The sequence below is a fragment of the Aedes albopictus genome, chromosome 2, assembly GCF_035046485.1.
Source record: "Aedes albopictus strain Foshan chromosome 2, AalbF5, whole genome shotgun sequence".
Classification (NCBI taxonomy): domain Eukaryota; kingdom Metazoa; phylum Arthropoda; class Insecta; order Diptera; family Culicidae; genus Aedes; species Aedes albopictus.
This window is the reverse complement of record NC_085137.1, coordinates 67,965,660-67,991,819: the sequence shown is the minus strand read 5'-3', so window position 1 is coordinate 67,991,819 and position 26,160 is coordinate 67,965,660. Positions and strand designations below refer to the sequence as shown.

The following is a 26,160-nucleotide window of genomic DNA, read 5'->3' as shown; positions in this document are numbered from 1 at the left end:
CCGGAGGGTCGAGTCACATATACCAATCAACTCAGCTCGACGAATTGAGGTGATGTCTGTGTGTGTGTGTATGTATGTATGTGTGTGTGTATGTGTGTGTACAAAAAAAAACTCACATCACTTTTTGGCAGTAAACCTCAACCGATTTTAATGACCAACGGTTCATTCGACGCGGAATCTGGTCCCATTGTTTCCTATTGAAAATGGTTCGGATCGGTCCAGCCGTTCCGGAGTTATGGCCATTTAGGTGTTCCGGATCGGTACCCCAGGAAGGGGCCAGATATGAAAACGCTACAAACCCATTCATGCGACACATCAAACCACGGCACTTTCGAAAACATGATGAACGGTAAACAGGAAAATAGTCTCGGGCTATATCTGAACCGGTAGTGTTCCGGAACCGATTCTGGGTGACCCGCCGGAAGTGGCCAAATATGAAAGTGAACCAAACCCTTCATGCGACACATCAAACAGCGGATTTTTCGATAACCTGATAAACAGTAGGCAGGAAAACATTCTCAGACCATATCTGAACCGGTAGTATTCCGGAACCGGTTCTGGCTTCTGAGTGTTCCGCCGGAAGTGGCTAAATATGAAAGTGAACCAAATCCATGCATGCGATGCATCAAACAGCGGCTTTTTCGATAGCCTGATGAACAGTAGGCAGGAAAATATTCTCGGACCATATCTGAACCGGTAGTGTTCCGGAACCGGTTCCGGGTGACCCGCCGGATGTGGCCAAATATGAATGTGAACCAAAGCAATACATGCGACACATCAAACAGCGGATTTTTCGATAACCTGATAAACAGTAGACAGGAAAACAATCTCAGACCATATCTGAACCGGTAGTATTCTGGAACCGGTTCTGGGTGTTCCGCCGGAATTGGCTTAATATGAAAGTGAACCAAACCCATGCATGCGATACATCAAACAGCGGCTTTTTCGATAGCCTGATGAACAGTAGGCAGGAAATTATTCTCGGACCATATCTGAACCGGTAGTGTGCCGAAACCGGTTCTGGATGTTCCGCCGGAAGTGGCTTAATATGAAAGTTAACCAAACCCTTGCATGCGATAGCCTGATGAACAGTGGGCAGGGAAACATTCTCAGACCATATCGGAACCGGTAGTGTTACTGAACCGGTTCCAGATGTCACGCCGGAAGTAGCCAAGTATAAAAGTTAACCAACCCCTTACATGCGACGCATCAAATCGCAAGCTCTTTAGGCAACCTGATAAACGGTTAATAAAAGAGAATAGTTTCAGATCATATTTTGATCAACCGATAGAGTTCCGGAACCGGTTCCGGGTGTCCCGCTGGAAGTGGTCAAATGTAGTAGATAACAAAACCCATGCCTGCGGCACATTAAATAGCGGCTTTTTAAATAACGTGATGAACGATTAGTCAGAAAATAGGCTCAGATCACAACGAAGATCTTTATAAAGGCTACCGATAGTGTTCCAGGACCGATCTAGGGTGTCCAGCCGGAAGTGGCCAAATGCCAAAAAGAACCAAACCTATGTGTTGGCGAATCCACGCCACCGCGCCTTCACTACACTTTGGGCCAGCCTAAAGTCAGATGTTGCAGAACGGTCGAGACTACGTTGGGCATCGGGTGGCACCGAACGATAGATGGAATGACAGCTTCCTCTGTCATGTGGTGAGTCACTCACACTAAAACAACTGAATTGTCAATTAATTATAACGATCAAAAGTCAAAGAACGTGAACTTGCTAAAATATTTTCTGTCGCTGATGATTATTTCATTAAACGTTGAATTATTTCTAGTTTATCATATCTAATACTAAAAGGTAACTTAATACTATAGAAAATGATCGAATTCAGTTAACTTATACTATATTTGTACAGTTCAACTTAATCTACGTTGTCGACCACATATTGCCTACAAATAACCTATATGCTATTACTAAAAGGTAAAACTACATATATAGGATTTCATGCATATTAAATAAAATCTTATAATTATAGTACGGCAGGTTAGATAGTACGGACTAGTGCGACAAAACGGCAGAAAACATACATTGTACAAACGGTGGATGACAAAACGATTAGACTCGAGACAGACTTGAACTGATTACACGGAGGGAAACGAAACATTGAATTCGGGACTAAACGTAAGTGACAATTAATAATATTGTACATACTCACATTTCTCTATAGATACATAAATCACATCACAATCAAGAATCACCAATTACATGTTGAACTTATGTAACCTTCTTAGGAAAATAATAATCATCCGGATTAAAACCAAAAACCCAATCGCCGGCCGTTTTATTTCCGGGATTATTATAGCGGAATCACCCGAGGTTGTTGGCAATTTCCAACAATTTATTATTTTCGTTTAATGTGCATACTCCGGTCATGTCGAGTCGTACTCTACGGTCAAATCGGTCAGGCAAACCGAGCCATGGTGTTGGTGTGAAAGATAGTGTGAATAGTGGTGTTCAAGTGGTGGTCACGGAAGATCCGGAGGAGTCTCACCCCGGGCGGACATGCCAAGTGTGCCGAGGAGTTGACACGGAGGAAATGGTGCAATGCGACGACTGTCTGAAATGGCATCACTTCCAGTGTGTGGGAGTAACACAGCAGATCGAGAATCATCCTTGGAGTTGTGCCAAATGCGGAAAAGCGAAAGGTGTCCGGGAACCAAATTCGACTGCTCATCGAGGAAGCGGTAATCCATCAATGCAGGTGGCTGAGGCAGAATTGAATCCGTTGTCTGCACTATCACACCAGCAGTTCCCAGCACAGTCACAGGCGATCACGGCAGCGCTGAATTCGACAACGAATCACCCTATTCAACCGAACGATGAGAATCAAAACCCGTTCGTGACTTCCTTGCGATGGGTAGTGAATACGAGCAGACAACCGTCTAGGAATGCTTCAGTTTCATCGGGGCGTTCCTCGCAGGCGCTCGCTAAGCTCAAACTGCAAAAACTGGAGGAGCTGAGGAGTATTGAGCGGCGTGAGGCAGAGCAGCAACGAGCAATTATAGCGGATGAAGCGAAGAAAGAAAAGGTGTTTCTTGAGCAGAAGTACCAGTTACTGGAGCAAGCTATGTCTGAAAGTGGTTCTTCTATGGACGATGCAGTTAGCAGAACAGAACATTGGGTGGCGAGTACGAGCGGTCATCGAAGCCAGTCAAGACAGCTGGGCATGGTGAACCAATTTGATCTAACTGAGCGGTTGAGTAAAGTACAGCTTGCCCGCCCAAATAGTATACGCAAGGGCAGTAGCCGCTCATCATTACCTGAGCCAAATCCACCGGATCCATTTCCAGTACCGGAATCCTTGCGAACTTGTTCCGTAGAACCGCCTGCTTCAGACGGAAGAATGCAGCAGTTGGAATTTCAACCAATTAGCTCCCACGAGGTCCCACGTCGAGTATCGATAGCACATATTTCTCATTCTGGGGCACGCGGTGTATTGCCCGGTCAATCGCTGGATGCACTGCGACCGGTGTTACAAACAGCACAACGAGATCAACCACGAGATCATGTATCGCATTTCCCAGAACCAGATGCGAGTCGTCAGTTTTCTCGAAATGTACCGACTCCGGGGTATCAACAGTTCGTTCCACATCCGAACCAATCGCAAGCTTATCTACCGAACCCTCCTCTTTCATCTACCATGCGGGCTTCTCATGTCTACGATCAAGAAGAGGATCCATGTCCGATTTCCCGTAAGCAGTTGGCTGCTCGGCAAGCAGTTGCCAAGGATCTACCTACGTTCTCTGGAAACCCAGAGGAATGGCCTTTGTTTTTCGCAACCTTCAACAGCACAACAGCATTGTGCGGGTTTACCAGCGAGGAGAATATCGTCCGCCTACAACGAAGCATGAAGGGCCGCGCGTACGAGGCAGTAAAAAGCAGACTGCTGCATCCGTCAAATGTAGGCGGGGTCATGTCAACTCTGAAGATGTTGTTCGGGCAGCCAGAGATAATTGTACACACTATGATGTCCAAAATAAATTCTCTTCCGTCACTGAGAGAGGATAAACTGGAAGCTCTTGTGGACTTCGCCGTTAGCGTTGAAAACTTTTGTGCGACTGTGGATGCGTGTGGATTAGAGGAATATCTCTACAATATCTCCTTTCTCCACCAACTCGTTAACAAGCTTCCCCCATCGATAAAGTTGAACTGGGCGCAATACAGACAGACACTACCGACGGTCAACTTACCGTCTTTCAGCAATTGGCTATACTCACTTGCAGAAGCTGCTAGTGCTGTCACCATTCCGAACATACCCTTTGATTCCAAACCGGTTCGTGTCGACCCACGAGTGACAAAAAGGAGCAATTCGTACGTCAATGCCCACTCTGAGGATACTTATCCAGGTAATCACTCCGCAGCGCCATCCAATGCGGAAACCGTAGCCGATTGCTGCCCAGTATGTGAAGGATGCTGTAAATCGATCGCAAAGTGCAAACGCTTCCTGGAATTCTCTCGTGACTCCCGCTGGGCAACCGTTCGAGATCTAGGACTATGTCGCAGATGTCTACGTCAGCACAAAGGATGGTGTCAAGCAAAGGTGTGCGGCAAGAACGGCTGCGAGTTGAAACACCACGAGATGCTGCACAACGACCAGAAAAGCATGCAACAATCGTCCATCACTTCAAGCAACCAAAACGAACCTTCCCCGACTCAGCATCCAAATCCCACACCGCCTCCAATGCCAAGCTCATCCGAGCACGGGTGTCATGCTCATCAAGTTACATCTAGTCAAGTTTTATTCCGTTATCTACCCATTGTGCTACATGGAAAGTACCGGTCCATTAAAACGTTCGCCTTTCTTGATGACGGATCAGAACTCACTTTGCTCGACAAAGAACTAGCGGACGAACTGCAGCTTGAAGGAGAGCCGATGCCATTGTGTTTGCACTGGACAGGAGGAGCCACACGTCGAGAGGAAGGATCGATGACCGTCAAGCTGGAGGTGTCTGCACAGCATAACGAATCGAAACGGTATCCAATGACTGATGTACGAACAGTAGCGGAATTGCTTCTTCCTTCGCAAACACTTAACCTTCCAGAGCTATGTGAACAATTCCCACATCTCAAGGGTTTGCCTATCACTTCCTATCAAGAAGTTCGGCCCAGGATTCTAATAGGAATGAAGGATCAGCATTTGAGCTTGATTCAAAAGAGTCGCGAGGGTGCTCTACACCAACCAGTCGCGGTCAAAACTCGTCTCGGATGGGCAGTCTGTGGTGGAGGGAAGCAAGATAACTCCGCAAACCTTGCCCACTCAGTATTTCACGTATGCGCCTGCGACTCACCGACGGACGATAATCTTCACCAAAAAATGAAGGAGTATTTCGCAGTCGACAGCCTAGGTATTGCTCAACCTATGAAAACTCTTCGTTCTTCCGAAGAGGAGCGTGCTCTCTCTCTTCTTGAAGCTCGCACAGTATTCAAGGGAGACCGCTACGAAACAGGCCTACTATGGCGTCATGACAATCCACGTCTACCTGACAGTCTCCCAATGGCACTCCAGCGACTGCAATGCCTTAAAAAGCGAATGGATAAGAACCCAGAGCTCGCCGAAGCTCTCAATCAGAAAATTTCCGATTTCGTCGTGAAGGGATATGCTAGAAAGCTTAACGAAGAAGAACTAAGCCGAAAACATCCACGGATATGGTATCTTCCAATATTTCCCGTTACGAACATAAATAAACCTGGAAAGATCCGAATGGTCTGGGACGCAGCTGCGACCGCATACGGTGTGTCTCTGAACTCAGCTTTACTCAAGGGACCCGATCAGCTTTCCGAGCTCTTCACCATACTGATCCAGTTCCGCGAAGGCCGTTTTGCACTATCCGGTGACGTGCGTGAGATGTTCCTGCAAGTGCTTATGCGTCCAGAGGATCAGCAATGCCAACGTTTTCTGTGGTACGACCAGGATGGAACCCTATCTGTCTACGTTCTGCAGGTGATGACGTTCGGAGCGTGCTGTTCTCCATGCAGCGCCCAATATGTTAAGAATTTGAACGCAGAACGTTTCAAAGGTGACTATCCGGCGGCTACCGAGGTGATTCAGAAGCGTCACTACGTCGACGATATGTTAGTGAGTGTAGCTACAGAAGAAGAGGCGATTCAGCTTGCTCAAGAAGTAAAGCAAGTTCACGCAGAAGGTGGGTTCGAGATCCGCAATTGGGTTAGTAATTCCAAGCGTGTCATCCAGGCATTGCAAGAGGACCGAACAGAAAAGAAAAATCTCGACGCGACATCAGAAATATCCCAGGAGAAAGTTCTCGGAATGTGGTGGTGCACCGATTCCGACACATTCACCTACAAAGTAGGATGGAATCGGTACGGACAAGCTTTATTGGAAGGTCAATACCGTCCAACGAAAAGGGATATGCTACGCGTCCTTATGTCCATGTTTGATCCGTTAGGGCTAATCGCTCACTTTCTTATGTATCTCAAAATCGTTCTACAAGAAGTATGGCGTTCCGGAATTGGCTGGGATGACCAAATCAACGATGTTATTTACGAGAAGTGGCAAACGTGGCTTGCAGTATTGCCGCAAGTCGAACGCACTAGTATTCCTCGGTGTTATTTCGGTGGATTTACAGTTGCCAATGGAGACGTCCAGCTTCATACATTTGTTGACGCTAGTGACAATGGAATTGCTGCTGCTTGCTACTTGCGTTCTGTTCATGACGGTATCGTGAAATGTAATTTGGTGGCCGCTAAAACTAGAGTTGCACCTCTGAAATTCCTTCCCATTCCGAGGTTGGAACTCCAAGCAGCATTAATAGGTGCGAGACTGGCCCAAACGGTATCTGCAGCCATAACGATTCCGATTACATGCCGGGTCTACTGGTCCGACTCACAGGACGTGCTATTTTGGATCAAGTCCGATCACCGCCGCTATTCACAATTTGTAGCATTTCGAGTCAGCGAGATCCTCGATACCACCGAGATGTGCGAATGGAGATACGTTCCAACCAACCAAAATGTTGCCGATGATGGAACCAAATGGAAGGGACTACCGGATCTGACTCCTCAATCTCGATGGTTTATCGGGCCACAGTTCTTGTATTATTCAGAAGAGAATTGGCCCCAAACACCGAAGAGTACCAACACTGCCGATTTGGAGCTTCGTCCGAGCGTGATGTCACATTTCTTGGCGCTGAATTCTTTAATTATTTAACGTCGATGAATACTCCAGTTGGGACCGGATAATCAAAGTCGTCGCTTTACTCCACCGCTTTGCTTGCAACTGCAAACTGAAGATCCAAAGAAAACCAAAAAGGATCGGGCCCATTTCGAACTCGGAATACAAAGTTGCCGAATCATACCTCTTACGTCAAGCTCAACACGAAACCTTTCCGGATGAGATAGTACATCTTACAAGATCACAGGAAAGTGTTGAGCCACCTATTTCCACAATTCCTAAATCAAGTCCTCTTTACCGGAAATCTCCATGGCTGGACAAATCCGGAATATTGAGGATGCGTGGCCGGATAACTGCTTGCGACTACGCAACCGAGGATGCAAAACACCCAATAATACTTCCCCGTGACCACCATACCACAAAGTTAATTGTTTCACACTATCACCAAAAGTTCCACCATCAGAACCACGAGACCGTTATTAACGAAATCCGCCAGAAATTCAGCATTCCGCATCTGCGCTCGACCTATACCAAAGTGAGAAATAACTGCCAACGTTGCAAAAACGATCGTGCTGTTCCATGAGTGCCCATCATGGCCGACCTGCCTGTAGCACGCCTGGACGCATTTACTCGCCCGTTCACGCATGTTGGTGTCGACATGTTCGGGCCGTACGAGGTTGTTACCGGTCGTCGAGTAGAAAAACGTTGGGGATTGCTTGCCACTTGCCTCACGATCCGTGCGATTCACATAGAAGTTGTGCACTCCCTCAGCACGGATTCGTGCATCATGGCCTTGCGCAATTTTATTTCACGAAGGGGTAAGCCACGGACCTTCTATAGTGATCGCGGTACCAACTTTATCGGTGCAAAGCGAGTACTTCAAGAAACAGAATGTGTTGTCAACGAAGAAAAGCTGATGAAGGAGTTCGTGGATACCGAGACAAGCTGGACGTTCCTGCCGCCAGCCTCACCGCACATGGGCGGTAGCTGGGAACGTTTAATTGGTAGCGTTAAGAAAAATCTGATGGCAGAATTCTACAAGAAAGCTTACGGATGAAGTCTTGCGCAACCTTCTTACAGAAATTGAAAGTACCGTGAACTCGAGACCGCTAACACATGTTCCGGTAGACGACGATTCAGCACCCGCCTTGACCCCAAACCACTTCCTTCTCGGGTCATCCAATGGGTCAAAGCCGCTGTGCAACGCTGATGACAGTGGTAGTACCCTTCGTCAAACCTGGCTGCTTTCTCAGGTCCAGGCTAACCGATTCTGGAAACGGTGGGTTACCGATTACCTTCCTGAGATAACCCGCCGCACGAAATGGTTCATGCACACCAAGCCGTTAGAGATCAACGATGTGGTTGTGATTGTCGACCCCAAATCTCCACGAAATTGTTGGCCGAAGGGCAGAATAATCAACGTCCAGCCTGGAAGAGATGGTCTACCAAGGTCAGCCACAGTGAGGACTGCAACTGGAATCTACGAGCGTCCAGCAACTAAGCTGGCCGTGCTAGACGTACGGCGCGAAACATAGTAAGCAGGTCAGACGACCAGCGTACCTGGGGGGAGTGTTGGCGAATCCACGCCACCGCGCCTTCACTACACTTTGGGCCAGCCTAAAGTCAGATGTTGCAGAACGGTCGAGACTACGTTGGGCATCGGGTGGCACCGAACGATAGATGGAATGACAGCTTCCTCTGTCATGTGGTGAGTCACTCACACTAAAACAACTGAATTGTCAATTAATTATAACGATCAAAAGTCAAAGAACGTGAACTTGCTAAAATATTTTCTGTCGCTGATGATTATTTCATTAAACGTTGAATTATTTCTAGTTTATCATATCTAATACTAAAAGGTAACTTAATACTATAGAAAATGATTGAATTCAGTTAACTTATACTATATTTGTACAGTTCAACTTAATCTACGTTTTCGACCACATATTGCCTACAAATAACCTATATGCTATTACTAAAAGGTAAAACTACATATATAGGATTTCATGCATATTAAATAAAATCTTATAATTATAGTACGGCAGGTTAGATAGTACGGACTAGTGCGACAAAACGGCAAAAAACATACATTGTACAAACGGTGGATGACAAAACGATTAGACTCGAGACAGACTTGAACTGATTACACGGAGGGAAACGAAACATTGAATTCGGGACTAAACGTAAGTGACAATTAATAATATTGTACATACTCACATTTCTCTATAGATACATAAATCACATCACAATCAAGAATCACCAATTACATGTTGAACTTATGTAACCTTCTTAGGAAAATAATAATCATCCGGATTAAAACCAAAAACCCAATCGCCGGCCGTTTTATTTCCGGGATTATTATAGCGGAATCACCCGAGGTTGTTGGCAATTTCCAACACTATGCATGCGACACATCGAACCGCGGTCTTTTTTTAAACCATGAGGAACGATTAGCAAAAAAATAGGCTCAGACCACATTAGAGGCTACCGATAGTGATGCAAAACCAGCATTGGGTGCTTCCTAGGGTGCTTCGCAGGAACTTCAAAAATGAACAAAGTCAATGCAAGCGATAAATATGTGTAAGAAAACGAAATCTTGACTGAACTAAGGCCACATACATACAGACGTCTTACCCTACTCACTCTCCATCGTCCTTGTTTTCAACGGTTGAAACAAATACATATTAATCGTTGTTGCTCGTTTGGCGTCTACTCACTACCAACATCAAGCCGCAGTGAAACGCAACCTGATTAGCATTTGGCGATTATTTTTTCGTAACGATGAATATAATAGCAAAATGTTACAAATGATATGTCTGTTTGTCTGTACTAAAGCAATCTCATCAAATCACTGAGGTGTAAAAATATATAGTAGGATAGGTCAACGTTATATGAGAAAATTATCGCATCAACCCCGGAGAAAGTTTTTTCAATCCCCTTTTCCGTCTAAAACTACTGGGAATTTTTTTATGGGATTTAGTATGGGCAATTTCACTTGCTTGCATTGTTTGTCAAATTTTACATGAATTTTGTAACCTATGATAATAAAATATAGCCTAAAGTGTGAAGAAAAAACTATGTCGAAGACCGTAAAGCAGGGCTGTCCAACATACGGCCCGCGGAATCGATGAATGAAACTTGGCCCAAAGATTGAAATATTTGAAGATATTTCATATTTAAATAAAATTTAATTTTAATAATAAACTCGAAATAGGTAGAGTGTTTTGTTAAAAATTTTCAAAGATTAAAAAATTTAAATTCATAAATTTAAAAATTTTAAACTTGAAAGGTAGGGTATCGCGCTACTTGGGCGGTGGTTTTCTTCGTCTGTTATTTTCGTCTCTTTTCCACTGTAACTCGGTCAATTTTGAACCGATTGACTTGAAATTTTGTACACGGGTAGATACTATACCTATCTCACCGCATTCCAAAAATTGTGTCAATTGGTTCAAGATTGACTGAGTTATAGTGGAAAACAGACGAATATAGAAGCCACCGCCCAAGTAGCGCGATTCCCTACCACCAAATTTTGAAGCAGAATTTCAGCAAAATTTACTGAATTTCAGAAAAACGTTGCTGCTGAACAGCAGAGTTTACTGAACGAATCAGGGAAGTTTGCTGAATTTCAGCAAATTGTTTGCTGCAACCTGCAGTTCGGCAAAATTCAGAAAAAAAGTATTCAGTATTCGGCCACGAAAGGTTGGGCAGGCCTGCCGTAAAGTCATCTGTGATTGTGAAAGACGTTATATCCTAGCTTGTAATTATCGTCTTGATGTTGATCGGTCTTCAGTGATAGCAGAGGCGCCTCGTCCACATGTTCGACCTGTTCTTGGAACGGGTATAGGCTGAGAATAAAACTCGTAAAATAATCTTTAAGCAGATATACCTTAAGAATAAACTAAATTTAAAACTCCCACCGCACATACCCCATAACAACTTGCACACAAGGCGCAAACATCGTTCTCGGTTTATGAAGAACGAAAGACGACTTCAATGGACGTCCACTGGCAGAAACCATAACAAGAGCATGCGAGAGCCAGCCTTGCGCAGCTCTCTCTTGCTCGACTCTTCGAAACTACAGGCCACCGGTTCCCCGATTCATGCGAACGATGGATACTGTTCCCAAACCAACTGTTTCCTCACTTTTTTTGCCGCCGAATGGCAGTGTTCATTCGAATTCATTTCACTTTACTCTGTCGCTCATACGTTCCCTACTCGTCTAGAACCAGCAGCAGCGTTGTCGACGTTCCTTTCCATTTTTCACTTCCCGCGCTTCCCGCCTTCTTCTCACGCTACACGCACGCTAAGCGCAATCGACTAAAGTCTTTGAAATCATGTTAACAATTTACAGTTTTAGAGTGCTATAAAATGTATGTTGTATCGTTGTTGGGAATTAAAGGATTATTTAATAATATCTACAAAATATATGGAATAACGAACATTGATTGCACAGCATTTAAATACTTCTTTGCCAACTATGCTTATCGATCACGTTCTCAAATGTGTGTTAATGATTGTTAGCATGCTGCTTGGTATACTCTTTAGAGAAAAAAAAAACGATGGATATGAAAGGCACACAGCTAAACGCAAAGAGCTTCTTCAGTGGAAAGTTTACATGTGTGTAGCAAAACCAGAAATGAAGGAAAGCTTGGACTGTAGCTTCTCGGTTTGTCGTTCTACGTGGGCTGAGAACAACTTGCGCAGCTAGAGCACATTTAGGCACACCTAATGTCGTGCGCGCTTGTTATGCATTACATCCAGCGCGAGCGTGATTTTGGAGTTCGGGTGCCGAATGTGCTCTATCTCGTTGGCAACGGTTTCCAAATTTTAACTTCGAGGCCATGATACGAGCTAAAACAATAATTGTTTATTTTTATTTATTTTTTATTATTTATTAAGGTGGAAATTTCGAACATTTGCGGAAAAAGAGAGCATGATTGAAAAAAAAAAAAAACAAACAATAGTATCATCGGTGTGTGAAGAACGTTAGAAAACGGCTTCCACCGAAAATGGATTTTTCTAAAAGTCTATGTGAAATTAAATACCAAACTTCGGAAGTCGCTCTAAGATGCATCTGAATGCTAATCGTATCATTATTTATAATGAAAATGCGGAAGATATTTTTTAGAAAATGGTTAACAAACAAGAAGGTAAAAATCAGCATAAGTTAAAAATCACAATACTAAAACCGAAAAAAAAAACTAGCAAGTATAGTATCAAATAACTCTAGTGTATTTTCATTTAGTGAAATTGTAATCTGTAGAACAGGTCAGTCTGCTGGTCACGAGACGCCTCTGAGTGATAGTGAAGGTGCTCAAGCAGTCAACTGAAAATTCTGATATTTTTCAGCCCAGTCTATACGTTTAACGTAACGTCGGAATATGTTCAATTAATAAATTTCCCATTTTTATTAAAATTATTGCTTTTCTAAATAAGGTATTCTCAGGATTCAGGAACAGTTCGCATTACGTCGACGGAAAGATCATGCTTCAGAATGATGGCCCTAGCACATAAACTAGCTAAACAAACAATAGTAGAAGATTCCAAAAACAGGGACCGAATTCTAAACCGCCCGATAGGTAGGAGATTGTGCGCATCACGACGGTTTCAAACCGGACGGACTCAATAAATACCAAAACTTCCGTATGACATTTTTAAGTTAGGCAAGGCCATCTTGGCTAGGAAACCTTGACCGATTGAACCGTTGAAAAGGTGTATAGATCGAAACGTCGGAAAAAATCATAAACTAGTGTTTTCGATTCCCCCAAAAGGCTGAAGCCAACATTCTGAAGCAAAATCATCCCAGTCGTATCCCAACCAAGGAAAGATCATGAGTACATGTTCGACGAGAAAGGCACTATCACCACTAGGTGGATTAATCTGGGTTTTTTAATTTAAAACAGCTTCCGGAGACCGGAGATAATCGTTAATTTTGAAGTATATGCGACACATAAAATATTTCCAGAAGTCATTCGTTATCAATCAGATACAGTTTTTTTTCTTCTCTTAAATGAGATATTCGGTTCCGTGCCATTTAACCGAATGTCAATTGGCCGAATGCCGATTGGCCAAACCCATTTGGCCAAAAGGGTCATTTTGCGGTTTGGCCAAATGCCAAAAAGGAAAAATATACTTAAGCGATCATGCCGTTGTTCTTCATGTACATTAGTAAAACTCGAAAGAACAGCCTATGATTTAACCCTTCAGGACTCACACCATTGTAAAAAGTACAACACTAACAAAAACCTCGTTCGTTCTCTTCTTTTTCTTGGCATTACGTTCCAACTGGAAAAAAGCCTGTTGTTAAGCTTAGTGTTCTATGAGCACTTCAACAGTTATTAACTGAGAGCTGCCTCTGCCAAAGATTATTTTGCATCTGTACATCGTGTGACGTGCACGAAAATATTCTATAGTATATGCCCAAGAATGTTAAAGAAATTTGCTTCACGAAAAGATCCTGGACCGACCGGAAATCGACCCCATTATTCTCAGCTTGGTCATGCTGAATATCCGTGCACTTACCGCATCGGTTATATGGATACTTTACAATGCGAGTGCGATGCAGTTTTAGAATGAAGCAGACGGGCGTCTTGAAAGGTTAAAGAAGGAAAAATATGTGATTGTGTTCTGGCAAATGACATTCGGCCAAAGGAAAGAATGAAAAATCTCTGATGAAAATATTGGCAGTTGCAATCCTTTAACTCGGTTAAACTCGGAAGAATCACTTATAACTTTATAAAAGAAGAAAATATGTTGATGATCATATTAGCACCTAGAATGTCAAAAGGTTCCTACTTAATTAAAAAAAAATAGAATAATCTATATTAAAAGAAGGGAAAATCTTCGCTTAAAATTTTGGAAATCGTTTAAGGCTCACTTTTGGTTACCTGAAGATTGCCCGTTCCTCTGAATTCATCCTATAATAATTCGGCCAAACGGCATCCGAACAAACAAATTATTCGGTCAAATGGCGTTCGGGCAAACGACATTTAATAGCCAGATATATATTTTTTCATTACTATTCTGTGAATAACAGACATGTACACGGGCATACGTCGATATAACGTAACTCTAACGAACGCTCGGGACGCACGCTATGTCTGAACTAGCAGATTATAAAAATTGAATGTACATCGGGTTTCTTTGCACAGAATATCAGAATTCATGCTATATTATCATATGCAGAAACTTTTAAAATATTTCATCGGGGAAATTTTGATTTTTTCATGGTTTTAGCTGTTTTTCATACAAATTTGCATGAAATTCTCATTTTCGGCCAATTTCTCTCCCATACAAAATGTATGGAAACATTTTCACCGATAGAATATTTTAAAACCTTCTGCAAATGAAAATATAGCTTGAATACTGATGTTTGGTGGAAAGAAGCCCGATGTACATTCAATTTTTATAATCTGATGGTTCCGACATAGCGTGGGACGTCGTTTTGTTGTGTGATCAACCGAACGATCATTTTGCGCTCTCAGTGTAGGTTTGAACCGCTTAGTATACGGTCGCCGTTTGTTCACCTCTGAATTGAAATATACACCAGTTATTCAAACAAAGTCATCGTATTCTTCTACCGCCTACGAAGAGCTTCATCCGTAAATCCATCATCATGTTACAGTAACTTTTACCTTAATATTACGTTCGGCTCCGTAAAGCGTTGAACGTAATTGTGCCTCGATCAACTGAACTAGATAAAAATAACTTTGATTCTATTTTATCAGCCCTCAGGTGATTCCTTGAAGAATCACTGGAGGGATATCCGAACAAATCCCCAAAAGAGTTCCTGAAAGAATTCCCGCCGATAAGTTACGGGCTTACTCGAAAAGCCCATTTTTCCTAAATTGTACCGTAATTTCTTAAAAATGGTTGAAACTGACTTTCGATGAATCTTGGCACTAAAGAATAGTACAGATGAGAATATATGATCGATTAAAATAAATTTCTGTTCGAATGAGTGTAATCAGTTTCGTACCTTTTAATTCCGCCCTATGTTGCTTATCCTTTGACAGATACGCGTACTTCGACTACCACTTGTAATCTTCCTCAGTGTCAGTTATCCATAAATTTCTGTATTTGTTTTGTAATCCAGAGGCTAAATTCTACCGTCGAAAAGTTACATCCACCGTTGCACTATGGGGCGGCTCCATACAAACAGGTGGCCAAAAATATTTTCGCGTTAATTTCATAATGTCTTGCTCCTATTCGTAGGGTTTATGCCTGAAAAACATGATGAACAGGTTGTTTTAACACGACAGTTTCAAACAGCATGAATTATAAGGGCATTGCATACTTTAAGGCGTTTAGGGATTTCTGTTACTATTTACAAAATGCATTCCAATTCTTTAAAACGTGATTCGCTAAGAGATCCAAGACCAGATTTAGACTGCACTATGATTGATCTACCGAGAAAAGAGGCCATGACAACCAAATGTTTCCTCTGAGGTTTTTAATGGTAAATTGGGAAATTTTATATAGCAATATCTCAATCATCGTTGACAACTTGATTGGAATTGCAGAATAGCAGCTAGCAGCAGCCAAATTTGATTTTAGTGTCTCCCAGGGATCCTAAACAAAGACATAGAAGTAGTCCCGAAGCGAAACTTTGCGAGACTTTTTTTTGTATGGAACGGTTTGTGTGGGGAAATTTTTTTTTTGTGGCATCTTTAATAAGTATTACAAGCAACATTTCTACGTCTGATACGTCATTCTAAAGGTTTAAAGCAAGCTTTTAGAAACTACTTTAAAAGTATAACATTTTTCATTTAAGCTGAAGATATGCGAAGATGAACATTTCATTCATTTTACCAAAAATTGGCAATGGTCTCATTCTGCTGCCAATATCCCGATAAGTATAGGGATTAGCAAACTAATATTTTAGGGTTTACTGGTCCAAGTGGTCTACTTTAAACTACCGAACCTGAATCTCAAATTGAATAAAGTAAATTTTCGATTTTTGGCCACCTGAATCCACTTAGTGCGCTGTCAGTTCCACTTCTTCTATCAACTCGCCTTATACCGTGAGGGTAATGTCATCAGCAGAGCCGACCAGCTTTACGCCCGCTGGAAGTGTGAGCCTCAATACGCCATCCATCGTACGCCGCGTTCCACAGCACCGGGCCCAGGATTGACCCTTGTGGTACTCCCGCGGTGATGTTGTACCTCTTTTCGCCCTCGTCCGTGTCATAGAGTAGCACCCTATCCTGGAAATAGCTCTCCAGTATCCGGCGTAAGCCCAGAGTCATCTGGTTTCTCGGGGAAACTGTTGGAATGAATCATTCTGTCGAGGCTAATGGTCTGCCTCGACAGAATGATTCATTCCAACAGTTTCCCGGAGGTGTCCAGTAGGCAGATAGGTCTGTATGCCGACGGGTCGCCGGGTGGCTTCCCGTGTTTAGGCAACAGAACCACCCTACTAACAAAAGTAGCTGCATAAAAGCTTATGGAGCAAACGCCCTTGGAAGAAAGCTCGCTTAAGCTCTTATACAGCAAAAATGTTAGTTGGGCAATCTTTGCCTTTTCCACCTCTCCGGGAATTCGCCTCTGTCCAGGCACATCTGCATAGCCATTCTGAATATATCAGGGGCCTCGATGGCCGACATGATGGCTACCGTCGGAATACCGTCCGGACCCGGAGCCTTGTTCAACTTGAGCGAATGCGCAATCACGATAAGCTCATCGTTCGTCACTGGGGCTACCTCCCCCTGGACTATTCGACCGGGGGGTGGCAGCCCCTGGTCTTATATCGTGGCGTGGGTACAACGTTTCTACGATCCTCTGCAGCATCACGGGTGAGCGTTCCGGGGGCGCAGACGCTCCTTTCGTTTTGGCCATGACTACCCTGTAGGCATCGCCCCAGGGTGGCGTGTTGGCTGCCTGGCAGAGATTTTCGAAACACGCTCGTTTTCGTGTCTTAATCTCTTTGCCCAGTGCCAGTTTAGCCGCCCTATAGGCCTCACCTCTTTCCGCTCTACCCTCATCGGTACGAGCTCTTTGCATCCTGCGATTTCAGGACACCACCAGTATACCGGTTTCCGCCCATTTCTGGGTAGCGCACGCCTATAGGCATCGCGGCATCGCATGCACGGCTTAGAGATCCGACTAGATCTTCACTGGACAGATCGTCGGTGTTAGGCTCCATAAGCAACCTTTCGACGAATGACGCCTTATCGAAGCGCGAGGTCAGCCATCCTCGATGGTTGTCCATGACCTTCGGCTGCGTCCTAATTCCACCATGTTCTAGCGTATATCGTACCGCCAGGTGGTCACTGTGAGTGTACCCATCGTCGGCCCTCCAGTCTGAGCTAGGGTTTAGACCCGGGCTCCAGAAGGTCACGTCAATGATGGACTCTGCACCGTTCCTACTGTAGGTCATTTTTTCACCTACGTTCGCGAATCGCGACATCCACATTCAGCCTTGCCATGGCTTCGAGTAGTGCCCAGCCTCTCGTGCCGTAGCTTCTAAACCAACCCATTCGGTGTTGTTCGGCTGTTCGGGCGACTATGTGGCGGCACTGACAGATGTGTGTAAAATCGTTTGTGAATTACATCATGTTCGTTTACAATTGATAAGTTGATTGAGCACTCATGAGGTGATAATTTGCATCATTTATGGCGGGCAATCGCCTAAAATGCAGATCTTTCAAATCGGCCCTCTGCACAACCGTGGGTGTTCAATGCAATCCGATCGAGATCCCCATCGCAACTGCCCCCGTTTTTTCATTCGAACAATGCAACGCGACAGAGATCCCCATCATAACTACTCTAGGCGGTAGTTGATCAATATGGGATTAACCTTATGCAACCACAAAAAAAGAAAAAAAATAAGTAAAAATAAATAAAAAGAAAATCGCGTTAAGTACTGTTCCTTTGAATTCCACTAAGAATTTGCATCCTTTGACAGATACGTATTTCGACCTCAACTGTAAGGTCGTCTTCAGTGTCTTGTACTTGACTCGACTCGACTCGTAAAAATAGGAAAAAAAAAACTAAAATACTGAGGACGCTACAATTTTGTTTCAATGAAAGAACATTTGTCGTAAACCGATGCTAATAAATAAAAAGAGATTTCGTACCAGAAGGAGACGCATGGTGTTTCATTCATGTTACCATTCTGGTACGCATTGAAAGTTGTACCGAATTGAACAAGAAAATCTTTTTGAGTTCAACACGACTTTTTTATTTCTGACATGCAATACTAATGGTGAATATGTATCAATTCAAAAAAAATCATACGTCTCGCATAGTTGCAATATCTGATTTCTCCTCATCGATTTTTCCGATCGAACTTCATTGGGAAAATCATTTACCGGACAACTTGTTAGACGACTTAACTTACATAGTGTTGGAATGTTTTTTATTGTATCGTTGGTATTATTTTTAAATGATAGTCGAAGAGTGAAAATCTACTGTCCGTGATTATGGTACTGCATCACTGCTTCCGCTCAATATACTCGCAAATATATATACATAGGTAGTATAAAACCATTATCTGGTAATCACGTTCACCCAATATTCTCACCCACCCATGCGCCACAGACGCATTAACACTGTCCAATTTCTTTTTTTTTTTTCTTTCCGCTCTCGCATCTCCATCTACCACACGCGCTGATCCACACAGATTATCGGGCCTGGAAAACGGTTTGCTCGGGCTGAACTCCCGGGTGAATGCGGTAATGTGGGCCCGCTCGGCCCCGGATATCGACAACATCGACGTCATCTGCTTCGGCCACTTGCTGTTCGAGATGTGCGCCGGCTACGAACTGTCCTCACCCCAGCCAACCCCGGGCCACTATCAGCTGGATCTCGAACGCTATCCACAGGTTGTATGACACGCACCACGGTGTCCTATGGTTTCCACCTGGGTTGGTGCTGTCCCGAGTTTAAATGAAGTACAACTTGAAAACTAAATCAGACAACCTTGTTTCAATATTTTTTTTTATTTTTTTTTATATTCTTATTTTACTGTTGCTTGGTTCCATATGAAACAAGAAAAGAAGCATTTTTATCTTATGGTTTGGCTTGTTACAATGTTTGTTTGAGTATAATTTTCTGTTATTGATTTTCGTTGGTTTCCTTTTTATTTTTTATTTTATTTTTTTATAAATTGCAAATGAAGACAACCTCAAGAGTTGTGTTTTATTTTATTCTAGCTCAAATTTTGAGAATAAGTCAACGAATTAAAACTAGCACATTCTTGCACTTGTGTCATTCGTTTCAATTCGGGTTACGGCATGTTTCCCAAGTCTCCCGTTTTTCCTCCTTCCGATCCCTATTACAATCAATCTGCCACCGGCTGCTAGGTAACATCCGATCGGTGGCAGTCAGTGGCAGTTGGATGTTATCAGTATCGACACAGAGCATAAGGATGAAACACACCAGTCCAACCGTCACATTGAGCGTCTAGCAAAAGTGGCCGTTTTCACACCGTCCGTCGTCGTCGCGTCGCGTCGTTGTAGCTACTGAAGCAAAGCGGAAAAAAAATCGGTTCCACGCTTGGCATCCCAAGTCGAAGGAAATGAATAACGACCGGGTGACATTTTGATTTCACCTGCCTTTGTGTCGGATCTACCTTTTGACCTCTCCTCAACCTGCCTGTCCATAGATCTACCGCAATTGATTTTGCACGCTCTGTTTATTTCCACGTACTCATTTGTGTTCTACTTCCAGGTCGTCGACGTGCTGCAGATGATATTCGAGTCCCCGGATGGTCGCTATCCAACGGTCGAAGAACTGGTCCTTTGTGATATATTTCGCAATATCGATTTAAGAGAACTGCGAGGAACATGTGTGCCTGTAAGTATACAGATAATAATGTTGATGATAACATGCCATTTTTGATTTATTTTGTTTATGGAGCATTACGCACGGATTGCGTAAGCGCGAGCTTTTAAAACTCAAATGAAACTTTGATCATGTATGAGCTTCTATCCGAACGTGTTTTTTTCATACTATTTGTTTTGCAATATTTCCATCAAATTTACTTCATCCAAAAATTGTAAATCGATCACGGTTTGTTGCATTGCAATAACTTCGAAGTTGTTTCAAGATATTTGAAGAACTTTTAGGCAAAAAATACGCTGAGACTAATATTTATCGCGGATCTGTGTTAGATGCCATATAATTCGAATTTTCCAAAAACCTTACCCTTTTATTTTAGTATTATTTTTTCTGTAGAAGGCTGACATCCAGCCTAAAAAAATTGGCAAGTAGCCTAAGATGGCCAAATATTGTAACTATAAATGATAATATTACTATGTGTTTTTTTTCTGAAAGTTCTTCAAATATCCTGAAGCATCTTCATATTTTTACTTGCATTAAGTATCATGATCCAGTAAATCAAAAAAAAAAATATTGCATTATGTTTTTTCTCTTCACATTAATGTAAATAACAAATAATGGAAATAAATGCCGGCTATGCAGCTATAGGACGCAACAACTGTATCTGAGAAAGTGGTTTTGAAATCCTGCGTAAAGAATAATATATTGTGTTTGCAGACAAAAATCAATTTCGCTCAAATGCTTCTCAAGACTAATAGTTTGCTGTTTGCTATAGGGCACTGCACGCTGCTAAGGTTGCAAAAGAAAAGTTTTTGGCATTACGACCACGGTGTGTCTAAAACCGTTATTAACAAAATAAAATACCCATCTAAGCGGTACCCACCATTCGAAAGATATAGTATCCAGGTATCATCTCTGAAATTTTGGAAATGTTTCATCGAGGGAATTGATAGTTTGAGCGATTTGAAATTAGAGGACGATTTTCAATGAAATTTTCTTTGAACTATTAATATTCAATCGTTGTTGTATCACGATCGTGGCCATCGACCTGTCCCTCATAAATTTGGAACTCAACATTCGAAACGTATGGTATTCGTGTATTCTTACTGAAATTTGAGAACAGTTTATCTACGAAATCAAAAGTTATCGTGAATTGAATTTATAATCCAAATCCATAGGTTTTACGGTAGGGAAGTGGAACCATCTCGGCAGGGGTCCTATTTTGGGCACTTTTCTGCTATAACTCAGCCAATTTTGAACCAATTGACACAATTTTTGGAACGCGATGAGATACGTATAGTTTCTAGCCGTGCACAAAATTTTAAGTCAATTGGTTTGGAATTGATTGAGTTATAGCGAAGAGTGCCCAAAATACCGGCCGCTGCCCAAGTGGTTCGCTACCCTATTTATGGCAAATAAACGGTTAATATTTACTACAAATAACAAAAATCAGTTCGAATGCCCGTTATTGTAGTCAATCACAGCATTCAATAGTTGGATGAAATAGGATTTAGATGTCCTGGACGTACAATATCTCCCCCATGTTTCGGCAAAATCGCTGGAAACCCTGTCAGTAGCTTGCTCTCTAAACACACTAATATATTTCTCAGAGTATTCTCAGAACTGCTTAACGTGGAACCGATAAATATGAAACTTTTGGGATACAAGCTTTGTAATCAACGTGGTATATGAATGGTCAAACACAGCAAAAAAATCTGAATGTTACGTGTAACGTAATTCGAAATACAATGTAATATGAAATCATGTAAACGACATTTCGACATAACTTTCCATTTCATTTAGTGGAATTGACCGAAGAATGACACCATCCTTAACGTTAAGTTGCTTTTGCATTAATATATGATGCTGATCCTACATACGCATTCAATCGCATGGAACATTCTGTTATGAAGAAACAATCACATTAGATGTCTGCTAACTTTACATGTTTGAAATGTAAAGTTGACTGCATGTCAAACCAAAGATGGCGGCGATGTAAACAAATCGTTCGTCGGGTGAAGAAGTTGATTGATCAATAAAAATATCATTGCGACCAACTTTTCTGTAAGTATTTCTAAAATTATAATTTATTCATGTATCCCATTTTAAACACATCTCATTGGTATGTTTTGCAGGTGAATCCAAATTAGAAGAAAAACGCAGCAGCCGCCACCGCAGCAGCAGCAGCAGCAGCTGGAAGCGGCAAGGAGAAGAAATGTTACCTTGTCGTACATCTTTCGCTAGATATAACACAGCAGCTCAGTGTTCAGGATACGGTGAAGTTTTTATAATATGTGTAAGAGTGCCTGGCAGATTTACTACCGCATATTGAAATATTGATCCGTAAATAAATGCTTTTCAAACAAACGTCAGACCAAAATGTTTTCATTTCGATATATTTATCAATCAAATCCGGACACCCATACGGCAGCGATGGAAGAAATGAAATTTACAGGTGTGCATAAAGTTTACATGATGACCAATGAAAACAAAAATAATTATAAAGTATCATGTAAAGATACAGCATATAACACGCTCCAATTATGTGCATGATATATGATGTAAATGTACACTAATTTTTCGAACTGTGAAGGATGTCTAGCGGATCTGTAACAATGGTTACCAGAAATTGAGAAGGGAAAGCAGCATTTTTTGTAATGTGTAGAAGCGAGTCAGCAATTAAAGCAAATTGTTAGGCGATTTTTATTAGCCTCACGGCATGGTGAAGTAGCGTTGTCATCATTCTTGCACGCGAAAACATCTAAGTTTGTAAGCGAAACTCCTAGTTTGTTGTTTAAATGGGCTCTTAGTTAACGGTATGGATCAGGAGTTGATATTGACTGCCACTCCCCAACCTGCTTTGCACATAACTCTTGGAATGCATTGTACAAAGCCGCCAAAAAAGCAAGTCCTGCAAAGGTACAGGTAAAGGTACTGTTGTGAGACATCACCAACGAACGTATGACTTCACAGGAAAAGCATGTCACAATTTAATGATCGCTTTGATGGTTTTTGAAGGAGGTCATAAGCTACACGATCTTTTGAATGTAAGCGTTTAATCGACTATGATGGTTTAATTATAATTATATTTCAGGCATTAAAACTCTACACAGTTCGAAAAATTAGTGTACATTTACATCATATATCATGCACATAATTGGAGCGTGTTATATGCTGTATCTTTACATGATACTTTATAATTATTTTTGTTTTCATTGGTCATCATGTAAACTTTATGCACACCTGTAAATTTCATTTCTTCTATCGCTGCCGTATGGGTGTCCGGATTTGATTGATAAATATATCGAAATGAAAACATTTTGGTCTGACGTTTGTTTGAAAAGCATTTATTTACGGATCAATATTTCAATATGCGGTAGTAAATCTGCCAGGCACTCTTACACATATTATAAAAACTTCACCGTATCCTGAACACTGAGCTGCTGTGTTATATCTAGCGAAAGATGTACGACAAGGTAACATTTCTTCTCCTTGCCGCTTCCAGCTGCTGCTGCTGCTGCGGTGGCGGCTGCTGCGTTTTTCTTCTAATTTGGATTCACCTGCAAAACATACCAATGAGATGTGTTTAAAATGGGATACATGAATAAATTATAATTTTAGAAATACTTACAGAAAAGTTGGTCGCAATGATATTTTTATTGATCAATCAACTTCTTCACCCGACGAACGATTTGTTTACATCGCCGCCATCTTTGGTTTGACATGCAGTCAACTTTACATTTCAAACATGTAAAGTTAGCAGACATCTAATGTTATTGTTTCTTCATAACAGAATGTTCCATGCGATTGAATGCGTATGTAGGATCAGCATCATATATTAATGCAAAAGCAACTTAACGTTAAGGATGGTGTCATTCTTCGGTCAATTCCACTAAATGAAATGGAAAGTTATGTCGAAATGTCGTTTACATGATTTCATATTACATTGTATTTCGAATTACGTTACACGTAACATTCAGATTTTTTTGCTGTGTACAAAGACATCTACAGAGCTTGTTTCATAGATAAATTGGATCCAGACTATACCACGTTGAAGGCTAGGTTTGGAATGATATGGGAGACCCTTAATTTGCCGAACTTGTCAAAGTTTCATATTTTGCAGTTCCAGTTGCTGGTCTGAGATGGTACATACTGGAAAATCTCTTGGTGTGTTCGGAGAGCAAGCTACTGAGAGCGTTCCCAGCAATTTTTCAGAAACATGGGACAGATATCGTACGTTCCAGACATCTATATCCTATTTGAACCAGTTGTTGAATGCTGTGATTGACTACAACAGCGGGCATTTGAATTGGTTTTGGTTATTTGTAGTAAATGGTAACTGTTTAATTGCTATAAATACTGTAAAAACCTATGAATTTGGATTATAAATTCAATTCACGATAACTTTTGATTTCGTAGATAAAATGTTCTCAAATTTTCAGTAAGAATACACGAATACCATACGTTTCAAATGTTGATTCCAAATTTATAAGGCACAGGTTGATGACCACGATCGTGATACAACCACGATTGAATATTAATAGTTCAAAGAGAATTTCATTGAAAAATGCCCTAAAATTTCAAATCGCTCAAACTATCAATTCTCTCGATGAAACATTTCCAAAATTTCAGAGATGATACCTGGATACTATATCTTTCGAATGGTGGGTACCGCTTAGATGGGTATTTTATTTTGTTAATAACGGTTTAAGACACACCGTGGCGACATTATTCCAGGAGTTCCTTATATAGTTTCTACAAGACTTCCTCGAAGAATTCATCCAACAATTTCTTAAGGAGCTCATTGAGGAATTTTCCATTGTGTTCTTTATAGGTTTCCCCAACAGGAGATGGATAACATTTCCACAGGAATTCCTACTGGGAAAAACTTCTGAAAACATTCCAATAGGATCATGAGGAATCTCAGAAGGAATCCCTGAAGGAACTTCCAGAAGAGTTTCAGAAGGAACTCCTGGAACAATCTTGAAAGGAAATAGTAAAAATTTCAAAAGAAATTCCGTGAAGAGTACCTGGAGCAATTCTAGATGAAGCTTTCGGAGAAATCTTGAATTAACTTCTGGAAGAATCTAAGAAGGAGATATTTGTTGATTGTCAGAAGGAACTCCTGGTTTAATTTCTGAAGAAAGCACGGAAGAAATAATTGAAAGAATTCCGCAAGGAATTCCTGAAGGAATCCCGAAAATAACTTTTGGGGAATCACGGAAGATTATCTGGAATTATGTAACTCCTGGTGAAATCTAAGAAAGAAAATCATGGAGGAATTCCAAAAATAGTTGCTTCCGAATCCGTAAAGGGATTCCTCGCAGAATTCTAAGAGATCCTGGAGGAATCCTGGATGGAGTGAATAGAGGAATGCCGGAAAAAGTTACTGGAGGTGTCCCGGGAATAAAATCCTGGATAAATCCTAGAAAGAAGTCTTCGAGGGATCCCAGGAAGGAATTCCTGAAGGAATCCAAAAAAGACCACATGAAGAAATCCCAGAAGCAACTCCTGGGAGGGTTTTTTTAAGAATGCCGGAGGGGTTGCATGCCAAGATCTTGGAATGAATATCTGAGTGAAGCCCTGAAGGAAACCAAGAAGGAACTCCTGGAGGAATCCCGAAAGGAACTTCTTTAGGAAACACAGTAAGAAGTTCTGAGGGAATCTGAAGAGAAATTCCGGTTAAAATCCCAGTAGAGATGTCCAAAGAAACTGCTGGTGGAAGAGAGGAGAAGAAAACCTTGAAGGAACCCCTGAAGGAATACAATAAGGAGACATTCTCTAACGGAATCCCAAAGAAAATTCATGGAGAAATCCCAGAAGGAAGTGCTGGAGGAACTAAAAAGGGAGACATTCTCAAAAAATGGGAATCCCAAAAGAAGCTTCTAGAGGCATCCCAAAATGAACTTCTGTAAGAATTTTAGAAGAAACTCCTGCAGGGTCCTTAGAATGTCGTGGAGATTTTTATTCAAATGGAACCAATTTGATATTCTTAATAGATTTATTAGTGAGCAAACTAATACCTTCGGAAGAGCTTCTAGGTTAATATGTTCTTCGGCATCAAGCAGAACGATGGATGGTTTATTGAGTCATTAACTTTGGTGATAATAATCTCCACTGGTTGCACCTGCACCTATGGTCTTGATGTCGGCGATCTGAACCTGACAGTTGGCAAGTTTTTCTTGCTATTGTGTTTATTTCGTAATATTTTATTAACACACAAGTTAA

At 41.8% G+C, this 26,160-nt stretch overlaps 1 protein-coding gene across 3 annotated transcripts in view; it reads left to right on the top strand.

The window, feature by feature from the left end:
* LOC109423925 (uncharacterized) overlaps positions 1-26,160 on the top strand; it is a 223,564-nt gene that overhangs the window by 177,914 nt on the left and 19,490 nt on the right. For all 3 annotated transcript variants that reach the window (XM_062849813.1, XM_062849811.1, XM_062849812.1), the window contains 2 exons: positions 18,773-18,974; positions 19,822-19,947. In XM_062849813.1, the coding sequence (XP_062705797.1) occupies positions 18,773-18,974; positions 19,822-19,947 (328 nt within the window). The remainder of the gene's footprint in view (positions 1-18,772; positions 18,975-19,821; positions 19,948-26,160) is intronic.